This window comes from Armigeres subalbatus, chromosome 3 (genome assembly GCF_024139115.2).
Source record: "Armigeres subalbatus isolate Guangzhou_Male chromosome 3, GZ_Asu_2, whole genome shotgun sequence".
NCBI lineage: Eukaryota > Metazoa > Arthropoda > Insecta > Diptera > Culicidae > Armigeres > Armigeres subalbatus.
Genome location: NC_085141.1, coordinates 207,075,928 through 207,089,910, shown reverse-complemented (window position 1 = coordinate 207,089,910; position 13,983 = coordinate 207,075,928). Strand labels below are relative to the sequence as shown.

The window sequence follows — 13,983 nt, the reverse complement described above, 5'->3', positions numbered from 1 at the left end:
AGCTGTTTATTAAAAACTCTACAGAGCCAAGAGCAAATAGTTCTAATATATAAATCTTCTATATACAAAAAAAATGAATTTCTGTCTGCCTGACCCTTATATACTTGGAAACTACTGATCGGTGTGAAAATTAGTACACAAAGGTGTTTGTGGCCGGGAAAGGTTTTTAAGACAGTTCTTAAGTCAGTTCTTAGCGCTACATTTGTTGTTTCCGTTTGCAACACTTTTGTAGTACAGTTGACTCGTTGATTCTGATGAAAGTTTCAAGTTCCATTCCACGGATCAACTTCACCTCATTTGAAACAATGTCGAAAACTGAAATCATTACATCAGTGGGGTTTCTGTGGAACGTTTGGTTAGTATCGACTGAAAGTTATTTAGTCGCATTGTGCTGACGGGTGCGGGTTCGATCACCACCTTAGTCGCAAAACTTAAAAAAAAAAAAGTTTTCGGCAGAGCCAATGGACGTCGCATGCTGGTCTATCTAGTGGGTCTATGAGCGAAATGCTCACTGTAATCTTTAAACGAGGGGAGGGGTGGTGGCCTGAAGTGTGACGACCTATTCAAAACTTTCAGATGCTTTAGGGTTCTCCTTAGCCGTGTGCGCGGTAAGACGCGCGGGCTACAGAGTAAGACCATGCTGAGGGTGGCTGGGTTCGATTCCCGGTGCCGGTCTAGGCAATTTTCGTATTGAAATTCTCTCTCGACTTCCCTGGGCATAAAAGTATCATCGTATTACTTCCTCATGATATACGAATGCAAAAATGGTAACTTAGCTTAGAAACCTCAGCTGCAGCATTAATAAACTGTGGAAGTGCTTAATGAACACTAAGCTGCGAGGCGGCTTAGAAGAAGATACTTCATACAAAAAATGTGACATAGGGGGAGGAGCTGGTTTGAAAATGGCCATTTTTTGCTTTACGTAAGTAATGGATCTTCCCTAATGCCTTTTTTTCAATCCTACATCAGGTTCTACACCTTTGAAATAATTCTTAATTTAGTAATTGACGAGACTGTATAAAAAACATGGGTAGCTTTCCATAAAGACATTTCCATAATCTTCTAGTGCAATATTGGATTTTCTGTAAGCGACTCATGAAGATCATGAAAATCATGAGAAAAATTCAAAACTGTTGGGAATGCTCACAAAACTAAGATGTTTTTTTGTTTGTTTGTTTATTTATTAAGCTCAGTTGTTTATTAAAAACTCTACAGAGCCAAGAGCAAATAGTTCTAATATATAAATCTTCTATATACATAAAAATGAATTTCTGTCTGCTCTGAATCCCTTTATGTAGACTCGGAAACTACTGATCGGTGTGAAAATTAGTACACAAAGGTGTTTGTGGCCGGGAAAGGTTTTTAAGATAGTTCGAGATCCCTCCTCCTATGGAAAGGGGGGCTTCCATACAAATGGAACTCAATTTTCTTCATAACTCAAGAATGAACTGCTTTGAATCATCCATGAGTTTTGAGATTTTGAGTTTTTACCAACACTGCAGTGTGGAAGATGATATCTCCACTGGCAAAAGGAAGAGATTTATACCATTACAAATATTGCCTTCCGCTCGCTTTCAAATCGAATTCTATAAAAAAAACCATTCTTCATGCCTGCCGTATCCTAACGGAACTATCAAATCTATACTTTCGCCTCTAATTCTATCATGAACATGTAAGTCTATGTTGATGATATTAACATTTCCATATCATTGTAAATCGTATAACTTCACGTAGAAGTAATACACTCATATCATTAATAGAGTGTATAAATAGCCGGTGTATTTATATTTCAGGTATTGCACACAACAGTACTTCCAGCAAAACTGGGGATATAACAAAGTTGTCATATCTGCCCTTTCGCCCCTTTGGAGTGGCTTACTTTAACTTCATTCTAATAATGGCAGGAAGTTACTTCTTGGTGAATAGTTTTAAAAATCTTCCACAATTGCAATGGTATAACGTTTACAAAGCAAAACATTTCTTGTATGTAAATAGGACATTACTTACTCGCAATTTAGTATTTATTGAATGAAAACACCACTTGTAATACTCTAAACTAAAGAAAGTAGAGAATATTTAAAAAACAAAAATTACCTAGATTTGACCAAAACACGAATCTATCCTCAGCGTTTATCTGATATATTTTTCAAAAATAGTACAGTGATCGTTCGCTAAATGGGGCATGACCTCACCCCAACCAGCGAATGCCGTTCGCTAATTGGGGCGTTTTGACAAGCGTCTATGTTGTTTACTTTTTGCAATGAACAAAGGAAATTTTTACGCGCCAGAAAATATCGATCCCGCCAAACACGGAAACAAAACGTCAACGCGTATTTGACATCACATTCTGACGTTTAGCTGCTTTTTAATTGGGTTTCACCGCCCCAACTAGAAAAAAACCCAATTAGCGAACGTTCACTGTATAGTCTTCGTCTGTTTGAATTGTTATATGTAAATAGGTTCATCCGTTAAACTTTGTTAGGTTGTTGGTTACTGCCAACTGTAAACTTTAATCACCTTAAAATTTGTTAATACTTTAGTTTATAATCATATTCGATGGTCGCCATAAGAAAAACGATAAACCTGCGTCGTATAATAACTCGTATCGTCTAATCGCGATGTGGTCGAGCATGCGGAAACTGTTAGAGATGATGTTTCTCAAACTTCTCGAAAAATGGGTTGAACCAAATTGCTTTCTATCAGATACTCAATTCGCACTCCCCAGGATAGGGGAACGAACGACTGTCTTGCGTTGCTTACTACAGAAATACAACTGGCCTATTCTCAAAAAGTACAAATGAGTTCACCTTTTTTGGACATTAAGGGGGCTTTGGACATTAAGAGTTTGCGTTGGCGTCCACCAATCCATTGGCGTCCACAGAGTCCACCAATATTGAACAACTATTTGTACAACTTGTTGTCTGAGAAATATATGAGCTTCTCTCATGGGAACTCAACAACTTCAAGATTTACTTACATGGGTCTCCCCCAGGGCACATGCCTAAGCCCCCTTCTTTATAATTTTTATGTTAGATGTGCCGATGTGGAAAATTGCTCATAAAGGCAGCTTGCGGACAACGCCATTGTCTCCTTAACAGGAACAGGAGCAGGGATCTGCAAGGACCATGACTTTCGGGTATTCACTTATATTTACCATGTTTGAGATAGCCTTAATAAAACTAGACTTGAAATTATGTAGCTTAAGCGAAAAAAGTGTCAAAATAATAGATAGGAAAGGAGGAAAAATCGAAATTTTCCACATTTTTATGAATCATCTAACATTTTGGCGAGGCAAAACGCCCTAGTGGGGCTAACCTACAATGTACTACGCGTTTCCATGCACTGTCCATACAAGAATGCTGATGTGCCGACGCGTGGTACGTGTTCCCTAAGAGCTGCCGGCTAAAAGGCGTTTTGCCTCATGAGTTTTCCGGCAACGAAATACAGGGGCGTCGTCGACTTTTGCTACACCTGTTCTACCATGCTGATAAAAAATATTCATCAAGCTGAGTGGTTTCGAATGAAAGTTGTGCATTAATAGCTTATTGATATCTTTTGTTACAAAAATGTTTTAAATTTAGATGCACTTAAAATTTTCAACTCTCGCAAATCGTTCAAAATCTAACTTGGTAACAGTTGGCAATAACTGGATATTGTTTAGAATAGAGATCTTTCAAATCGGCTCATTCCACCATTAGGGGTACACGGGTCCCATCGCCGCTAATATTTAAAGTCTAACATATTTTGTTGGTATGAAAGAAATGTTATTAACCATTATTAGTACAATAATTATAGTATATAATTATACCATTCTTGTTTGATGCGACCCCAGATTGTGACAACCAATGAGTCACATTTAGAAGCTGAAATGTATCCCAGTTATTTAATTCTTCAAATTTAGAGAAAACTATGCCTTTTTCTCTATGTTGATTGATTTTGAGTAATTTCGTAAAAAGGCATTATAAACACAAGACATAAAAAAGCATTATTTCTCGCGTGATTTTTGAAAACGTCGTAGGTCCAGAAGAGAGGCTCTCTTTGTTTACTTTCTCTTTCGATTATTACAAAGCCGTACTAACATTTACATTGGATTTTCCAGCACCGATCTGAAGAAAATAGCTTTGTCTAGTGTGCTGAGGTGAAAATATTGCAAAAATTTTTAAACTAGCCTAGATATTAGCAAAAGAGAGCGTAATGAAAGAGAGTCTCTCATTTGGACTTACGACGTTTTCAAAAATCACGCGAGATTTAATGTCTCTTTTGAAAACGCAAACATTAATTTAATATTGTTCTTCCTTGATGCATTGCATAATCATCAGAAGAAAAAAGAAAAACAAATTGTTTCCACTCATCGAAGTATGCACGAAAGCGTGCGCGGTTCGCCTTTTGGCAAAGCACAGCCCGACACTACGATCGAGTCTAACCGAAGGTTCGTCGCGTTGTTGATTGTTCTCGCAGCGCGTCGAACGGGTTTGACTCCTGCTGCGCGCATAGCAGAATTTGCATCTAAACGTGCTTGCTTCGCATGCGAAAGAGGATGATGTGAGGAAACGGAGAAAGCTGGCAACGCTCACGCTGGTTCTCTGCGCGCGGAGAACGAGTGAGCATACCAAGGAGGAAATTATTTCAAATCATTTGTCATGGCTCAAAACATTAAATTTGACTTCTGGCAGCGCTGCTGTTGGTTCTTCATTATGGATCGTACGACTGGCAAAAGCTTTCTATGCGATGGGGTGTGGTGTGTCGGGGAAACACACATTTAGCTGCAATTTGACTGTATACGCCAAGCATGTGGCGTTAACTTGATCTGCTTACGAAATATTTTGTTTCTTTAGATGTTTAGATGTTAAAATCATTGGAAATATTACGTGAATTTTTGTTTAAAAAATTACCGAGTAAATTATTTGCCCTAATAATTAATTGCCAAGACATTAATTTCATACTTCTGACCTAAAAAAGGTTACCTGTTCCATGAACAGGTAGAACGTATGGACGAGTCGCCTCTGACGAAATATCACCTTTTTTTTTAAATATGAATATTATCAATATGATTGAGATTTTTCTAATTTTAATATGGCATCAGCTAGCTATGTTATTCAGCTGTTGCGTGAAGTAGAAACACCGCATGAAAATCTTTGTAGCTAAGGCATAAAAGCAGTCTATGCTTAGCCTTGATATCAGGTATTAGGCCGAGAGCCGTTAAGCCAATACATTTGGCCGAAGGTCATTAGGCCGAATGGTCATTAAATGGCCGAACGGTCGTTAGGCCGGGGTATGGCCACGATGAAACAAATTAACAAAAGAAGCAAAAGGTGAAAAATGAGAGAAGTTCTTTCTTCACCTTACCCATTCTTCTTTCTTCTTCCTTCTTCTTTCTTCCTTCTTCCTTTTCCTTCTTCCTTCTTCCTACTTCATTCTTCCTTCTTCCTTCTCCCTTCTTCCTACTTTTTTTCTTCTTCCTTCTTCTTTCTTCTTTCTTCCCTCTTCCTTCTTTAACCCGTATTCCTTCTTCCTTCTTCTTTCTTCTTTCATCCTTCTTTTGTTTTTCCTTCGTCTTTTTTTCATTTTTCTTTTTTTCCTTCTTTTTCATCCTTCTTCTTTCTTCTTTCTTTCTTCTTCCTCTACCTTGTTTCTCTCCTGTCTTCTTTCTTCATTCTTCATTTCTTCCTTCTTCTTTCATCTTCCCTCTTCCTTCTTTCCCCCGTCTTCTTTTTTCCTTCTTCCTTCTTCCTTCTTCCTTCTTCTTTCTTCCTTCTTTCTTCTTTCTCCCGTCTTCCTTCTTCCTTCTTCTTGCTTCCTTCTTCTTCCTACCTTCTTCTTTCTTCCTTCATCTTTCTTTCCTTTTCCTTCTTCCTTCTTCCTTCATACCTTTATTGCTTATCTTCCTTCTTCTTCTTCTTTCTTTTTTCTCCCTTTCTTCTTCTTCCTTCTTCCTTCCTCAATGTCTTCATCCTCCTTCTTTCTTCCTTCTCTTTCTTCCCTTCTTCTTCCTTCTTCCTCTTACTTTATTCTCCTTCCTTCTTTCTTCTTTCTTCCATTTTCTTTCTTCTTTTTTCCGTTTTCTTACTTCTTTCTCGCGTCCTGCTTCTTTCTTCCTTCTTCTGTATTCCTTCTTCCTTCTTCCGCCTTCCTTCTTACTTCTTCCTCCTTTTTTCTTATTATCTTCCGTTCTACTTATTCCCCTCACTACACTAATTACCTCACAATTCTCCTCCCCAGTTCTCATTCGGCTCAATGGCCATTCATCGACCGTTCATATCAATGATTGACCATTCCGGCCTAATGGTTTTACCTACTGGCCTGTGGTTGGCCCACGGCCTTTGGCAACTAATGGCTCGGCCTAATGACCTGCGGCCTAATGACCCAGCATCCTATTGCCCCTCCTTCCCCTACAGTTTGTCCTTGTATGCACCACATGAGCTACGCTACCTACGCACAAGTTATAACCCCCACGCCATATCCCCTCCAATTTTTTATGTACTCCCTCAATCTCTCAGATTAAGCCACAAGTTTTTGGGTTCTGCATTAACATGTATAAAATCTTAGAAGCAAATTTTGAAATTGTAACAACATTTCAAATGTATCGGTAATTCATAGACTCCCGGGATATTGAACAGACTTTAAACTATTCTAAATTACCTCAAAAAATCATAATCGATGTTTAACTTACCTATGCCTCCGTTTCTTTTTCTTTTTCTTTCCATATCCGTTAATATTGTCTAACGTGAAATTCTTTACTAGATTTTATACCCACCAATTAAAGCAATAGTAAAAAACACACAATAATTAATACAACTTCATTTAAAAAACTGGTGAATAAAATAATATTATTTTAGTGCCACTTTTAAAATCAGTACCAATTGTAGTCCCTATAAAAGCATCCAAGTACGTTCTATCCAGACAACTTACAAATAGAGAGTGGGAAAGTGGAATTGAAGATTGTCCCCAAATCAACCATTTACGAGTGTGCGGCCAGATCGTGAGATAAAAAAATGCGTGAAGTTGATTGCTGTGTAAAAGGAAATCAAATAGAATTTGCTAAATTTGAGGTAGAGGGAGAATAATACAGGTAGCGAACATATCCTTTGCTGGCGGCAAAAGCGAAGAACCTTTTCTCGATGCGAAGAAAAAAAAACGGAAGATAGCGATCACTCGAGAGAGAAAAAAAAGTCGTATCGTAAGAGTGCCTTTCGTTAAAGCGCGCGGCTGCTGTGTACTATTTTAAATTCCATATGCACAGTAATGAACGAAGTTTCGTTAACCCGGTATGGTTTGGCTTTTGTGGCAGTTTAACGGTTCTTTGCATGAATACCAAATGGTTGACTGTTGTTAGAATCCCATTATCCGATGCTTCGGGGTTTCTTTGGCTTGTCCAATATCAGCTCTTGCAAAGTAGCAAGATGGTGATGCCAAGGCTTACATGCGGCGCTCATGGGAGCTTCTGTAAATTCAATGAACTGAAGGTCTTCCGACAACATAAAAGCAAAAGTTAACGAACTACTATGCTTGCCATTTTGACGTGTAACATTTGATGTTTCGTTTGACATTATAACAAGGAGATAGTTTGAATCGAAGGATAAACAAACATGTAATAGGAAATTTTATAAAATCTTCAGATCATGGCTAATAAAACTCCATTAGTGTTAGTCGAACAATTCTACATTGAGTCTATGAAGCGTATCACGAAAGCATTTTCTTAGATAATTATCCTTGAGAACATTAATGGCCGTAAGGCTTTCAAAACTTCAGATTTGTAAGTTCCAATTTCACACTTGGTAGTGAGGATCTTCTTTCGTGGAGTTGGAGAGCACGATTCTACATCATCAAAATTAATGAACCATGTTGAACGCTGCATTTTTCGTCTTCGTTTAACAACATTTATATTACAATTCATGTAGTAGCCCACAAATATTTTTTCCAACTTTTTTGCCCAAAATCTATGCAAATGCACTTTGGAACGATCCATTTTCAAGCCAGTGACGCAATCCAGATAGGCGTCCCGCGTTTCGCCGGACGCTTGCTTGTCCACATTATCGTAAACGAATGATGATTTAGCATGTCATGATTTGATTAAAGAGCGGATTTGGATAATCTCGCTGATTTATGGAAAGTGTGTTGGACAATTTTGCTTGAAACCAATACAATCGCATTCATATTGGCCTGGAGTATGAAACCTCACTTAACATTTGGACCAAAGACAGAGATATACAAGATGTGTAGCTCTCCAATATAGTCTATTGTCCATATTTCAATCGGTGAATTAGGACAGTTTTAAAAACAATCCCAAATATGTCTGTAACAATGGTCGGCATAACCCTCATCTTGCGTTTCTAGAGCCTCAAATATTATATGATCAACGAGAATGATAATCTTTTTCTAATCATGCTGCGACACAGTAAAGATAAAAAATGGTTTTCGGTTATTCTTGCATCTTGCGTTTTGGTTTAATCGTCTGAAAGCGTGAGGTTAATTTGAGATTGGATTCGAACATGTGACCAATGTGACCTAGCGATCACATCCGGTACGACTGTAACTATCTCTGTCTGATGTCCATTTTGTCTTAACAGGTCTTAGCATATTGTAAACAGAAATGGCACTATGGTTTTTGGAGATTTTCATCGCAAAATTTGTCGTCTGTACGTCCAACTGCAAAAATCGATGGTTAATTCTGTGCAAGCGCTTTCGCTACAATTCATACGATATAACCCTTGATACCAATTCATCCGTTTACACTTGAACTCCTTCTGATATGTGTATAACAAGAAACATGATTCCTTTCACTTCGAACACCCAGGAAGTCACCACAAAATTACCTGGCTTCGTACGATGCAGATGGTAGATATCTGCAAAAAAAAGGGTTGAATATTGTGACACTTTGATTACGTTCCCAAAGCGTGTCAATTTACTCAAATTAAATAACTATCACAAAATTATTATAATCATGTCAACCGAAATTGCTTTTCAGCAGCAGCACACCTTTCCAAACGGGCGTCATCACTGCTGTAGCAGCAGCAGACGCGTCGCGAAAAGCAGAAAAGGTCGAAAGAATAAAATCACATTTCTATAGCAATGTCGTCGCACCGCTTGCTTGCTTGCTTGGCTCGATGTCTGCTGCAGTGGGGTTGTGTGTGCGCTTTTGTCGTTCTGTCAACCAAAATATCATTGGGACATAAAGGCCAGCTTTCTTAACACAGGAGGGCACTCACTGCATAGTCATATTCTCGCCTTCCTTCTGCTTCCGTTGCTTCGCAAACTGACACCTTCCACGAACCGGGATGCTGGCGTAATGTCTTCGTCTATTCAGCATGAATTTATTCGCAATGAAAAGGGAAATTTTCTTTTATGTTGCTTGATACATGTGTCAAATGCATCTATGCGAAAAAATGTTCGTAAGTATGTTTATGTGATAAAATAAACTTTAGAATGCAACATTTTTCGAAAAATTGTCGAGATTTGTTTACTAAAATGAATTGAAAATGGATTAAATCAGTTTTTTTTTAAATTCCTTCCATTATGGCCGAAGCGAAGATAAAATCGAAGTATTACTGTACTTCTCATCAACACCCTCCAAAAACGAATAACGGATCAGCATGGAAGGAATGACTTCCTACCCCTTTTCGGACTTCCGTTAATTCTGCGGGTTGCTTTGTTTCTGCTTTTCGCAATCATTGTGGTTTATTTTCTTTGCTTTTTTCCCTATCCCCCCGTACATGAATGCAACTTCCATTAAAGTTCTGCTGCTGAGTGATTGTAAAACAACAAAGTGGGAAGCCATGTTTGTTTCCCCAGGGTTGTAAGGTATTTGCGGTGGCACACTCAAGTGAACATTCCAATTGGATCCGCTAATTATATGTAGGATTGCATATTCAGGGTAATCAGTACCACTTGTTATTGCAAAATGCATTAGATGTAATACTCGTCGATATCACTCTGCCCTGGGATGTCGAGGACATTTCAAACTGGATACCTACTGAGCCGCAACTGGAATTAACCCAACCACCTACAGCATGGTCTTACTGTACGCATCTTATGGTCTGATTAAAAACGAACTTTTTATCGGAGGCCCGGGGTCCCACAGTGTTAAATACCAATCGATTCAGCTAGACGAAAAGTGATGTCTGTATGTGTGTGTAGGTGTGATTGTGTATAAAAAATCTGGTTTTGGAACTCCAGTCCCATTGTTTTCTAAAGAAAATTGGCCAGGACGGGCTAAAGAGCTCGGTAAGATTATGGCTATGTGCTATTTCTTGCCTTTCTCAAGGCTGGAAGTAAATATATAGAGGCAAGAAACGCTCTCATGAGGCAAGTTAATCTAAACTTTGCGATACATCCACTCATTGTTCGCAATGCTATCATTACGTAAAAGCATTTTTCTGGAAGTTATACAGGCCCCCGCCCCTTCGTTAATTTTTAAATGTCGAAGGATGGGATGTCGAGGACATTTCAAACCTGATACTTTAGAGAACTGAACAGGGTGAACCCAACCACCTGTTGCATGAATGTTCACTATTGCAGTATCTTATGCGTATGATTAAAACGAACTTATTTGAGGCCTGAGGTCCGTCATGTTAGGTAAAACACCAATCGATTCAGCTTAGACGCGAAAGTGATGCAACTGTAATATTGTGGTAGTGTGATTGGCCAGTATAAAAATCTGGTTTTGGAACTCCAAACCATTGTTTCTAAAGAAATCAATAACCCGCAGGCCGAATGAGGGTCAGAAGTTATGGCTAAAATGCTATTTTTGCCTTTCTCGTATACAAAGTATATATAGAGGCAATATGTTCGCTCTCAAGGGGCAAGTAACTCTAAACTTTGCGATAATATCACTCATTGTTTCATAATAAGTATTACTTATACGTCATTTTTTCTAGGTTCAGTCTCCCCAACCCCCTGTTTTTCATACAAATGATTTTTATTTATTTATATGGTGCGTAAAAACGAAAGGTCCCTCCCCATGGTAGCACACTGAGTAATAATGGCGACTCAACATAGCGTTTGTCAGTTGATTGATAAATACAATTGCTTATTGGTGCCCAGTACTGAGGCTACAATTTCTACCTTCAACAGATAGAAAACTTTTCAAACTCATTTATGTTTCTAATACCATCAGAAGCAAAACGTAGGCTCCGAGTTTACTCAAAAAAGTAATAAAGTAATAAAATTGTTGTTCAGGTATTTTCAGACTTAAAGAGACCGAAGCATGAACCTGGCAACATGTATCGACTAGGTGGCAAGTTGTGTTTCTTGCTTTCTAGCCAGGGCTCTTCGATCAATCGCGGTCGTCGATACGACGTAGTTTTCAAGCTAGTATTTGTTAGTATTTTTGGACAATAGAAAGCTTAGAAAGTTAATTTCCCTTGTTCGTCTAAAATCAAACTTTTATAGAAGGCCCGAGACTCCAAGTACAGTGCAAACAACTGACTCAGCTCGACGAATTGAAGTGGATGTCTGTGTGTTCAAATTGTGCGTGTGTGCAAAAACTCACTCATTTTCAGGCACCATCGCCTTAACTGATTCCACTTCTACCGTTGCATTCCGAGCAGAGAATCCATTGTTTCCCTATTGAAATTCTACCAAATCAACTGAGTGTAAACCAAAAGTTGCCATACAAAATAATAATTTTAAAACCTGTATAAAAGTTACATTGCTTGAAACACGGTATGCATGTCCGATTTGCTTGCAACAAGTTGCGTTAGGCAGGAAATTTTACAATACGTATAAACAAATGTGGAAAATAAGACCTACCCATCTATTTGTGTTATATAAGTCTTTTCTCATATGTTTCTCAACCCTTTTTAACTAACGAGCAAGACATCATCACCGCTAGGTGAATTGGTTCAGGGATTTAGCCGTAAAACAAAACAGTCAAGCATTTTTACATATATAATGCTTGATTACAAGCAATAAGCACTGGGTTATGTGTGGACTAATTAGGGTTTATTTGATTAACTGCCATTCACTAATTTGGTAATTTCCATTTGTTCTTCGGTTCGGTTCGGCGTTCTCCTTTACAGGTGAGTTACGGCGGCACGTCAAAATGGCAGCCACAATAGCCGTGCATTCTCTCACCACTTTCGCGTTTTGCTCGCACAATGGCTTGAATATTTAGGTGGTTAGCATCTGGAAACCATTTTTACATGTATGCGAGCAAAAGGGAAAGTGTATCAGCTTTTTTGCTTTTGATCAGCGTTCACTTTTTCAAGTTATATTGCCTCAAAGAAGTGCATGTAGATTTAAGAATTGGGGCCCAAAGGATTCACCTTAAAACTCTGTTGAACATGTTTTTTCTATAATTGAGTTCTGTTTTGATCCGTAAAGGTTGAATTTTCGATTCTTTTTTTACACAGGGGATGTAATCGTTCCGTAAAAAAGCTGTTCAGGTTAAAATTTGAAAATCTGTGGCAAAAGTTTTATGATTTCTCGACGAATCATGTAAAATGGAGCTAACTTGTAAAAATTTTATTGTAGGATTTTTTACAGGGCTACGTAAAAAAAAAAATCCGTGTAAAAACAGAATCAGATGTATATTCAAAAGGTTGGTTAATTGGGAACAAAAAAAAATCATTAGAATACTATTTTAGGTCAGCTGTTAAGAGGAAAAAACAAAACAAACGGGCGGAAATTGATCTAGAGTGCGGTGCTACAAATAGTTTATTGTGACATTTGCCCCGGGCAAAGCTGGGTTTCTTTTGCTAGTTTGATAATAAAAGCAAAGTTTTGATTTTCTATTTATAAGAATTAAGACACTGAGTAGGCTTCTTGGGCGTGTGGTTAACGACAAATCGTGCTTTGATACCCAAGTGCTATAGTGTAGGTAATGACTCGCTCCTGGTAAGGAGAAACTTTCGAAACGAAAATTCTCCACCACTGGTCCACTGGGTGTTATGCAAATCCTTGTCTGCATTGTCTCCTGCTAGATGTTATAAAAATATCGAAGCGACTTCTCCGGTCGAAGATGGGTTCTGTTGCTCAAATAAAATTTGTTTCATTTGACTTCGATGTCTTTAATGTGATTATTAAAAGATAACTTTTGACATAGCCATTAGTTCTAAATATTTGACTTCGCTATACCAAATCGTTGGACCCCACTCATAGTAACAATATGACTTCTAGAAGGTTTCAAATAGTAATTTTCCATGTGTGCAAGTAAATAGAAAACGTATCCAAACTGGAATCTACTGCTACTAACAATTACTGAATTAAAAACTATTAAAAACTGATAAGTGAAAAGTGCTATTGAGTATGCGCACATAATATCCTAGTATTAATGCTTCTATGTATGCAGGCAGATTATAGAGTAATGTTTCTATTGTGTAATGATGACATTTGTTTAGTCCAAAACATCACAAATCACAAATTTGAACTTTAGCCAGGCGCATTGATGCTCTATATGAAATAGATTATTAATATTATGAATTATAATTCAACATTAGATTTTGTTAAATTAGTGGATAGGAAATTAAAATTCCCATAACTTTGCTTAAAACGGTCCGATTTTGACAAAACCGCAACCATAAGCGGATGCTTCTAGTTTTCTAGTGCTACTGATAAAAACCGTCTAAGACGAATTAAGTACTGTCCATTTAATTCCACCAGTTAACTGGTGGAATTAAATGGACAGTACTTAATTCGTCTTAGACGGTTTAATACATTCCACTAAGAGCTTAATATTTTTTTCTGATAAAAACCGGTTATGTTGCCGACCTTGCTAATATTTTTACAGTAGGGCGCTTTTTAACTAGGTTAAAACACAAAGTGGTAACTTACAAGTGATACACTTTGTGTTTGATGAAAATAATAAGAAAAAAAATCAACTAACCTTACTCATAAATTTGACTTTGTGTTTGATGAAAATAATAAGAAAAAAATCAACTAACCTTACTCATAAATTTGATACGTAACAAAACGCAAATGTAATAAAGTTCCATTGAAATTGAGTTTTCTGCAATTCAGTAGCGTAAATGTTTGAGCACATCAAAT

At 37.7% G+C, this 13,983-nt stretch overlaps 1 protein-coding gene across 1 annotated transcript in view; it reads right to left on the bottom strand.

Annotated features, from left to right (window-relative positions):
• Positions 1-13,983, bottom strand: part of LOC134224567 (homeobox protein aristaless-like) — a 193,822-nt gene that overhangs the window by 95,890 nt on the left and 83,949 nt on the right. Inside the window, exon 4 of the mRNA XM_062703967.1 lies at positions 6,671-6,737. Coding sequence (XP_062559951.1) covers positions 6,671-6,737 — 67 coding nt within the window. The remainder of the gene's footprint in view (positions 1-6,670; positions 6,738-13,983) is intronic.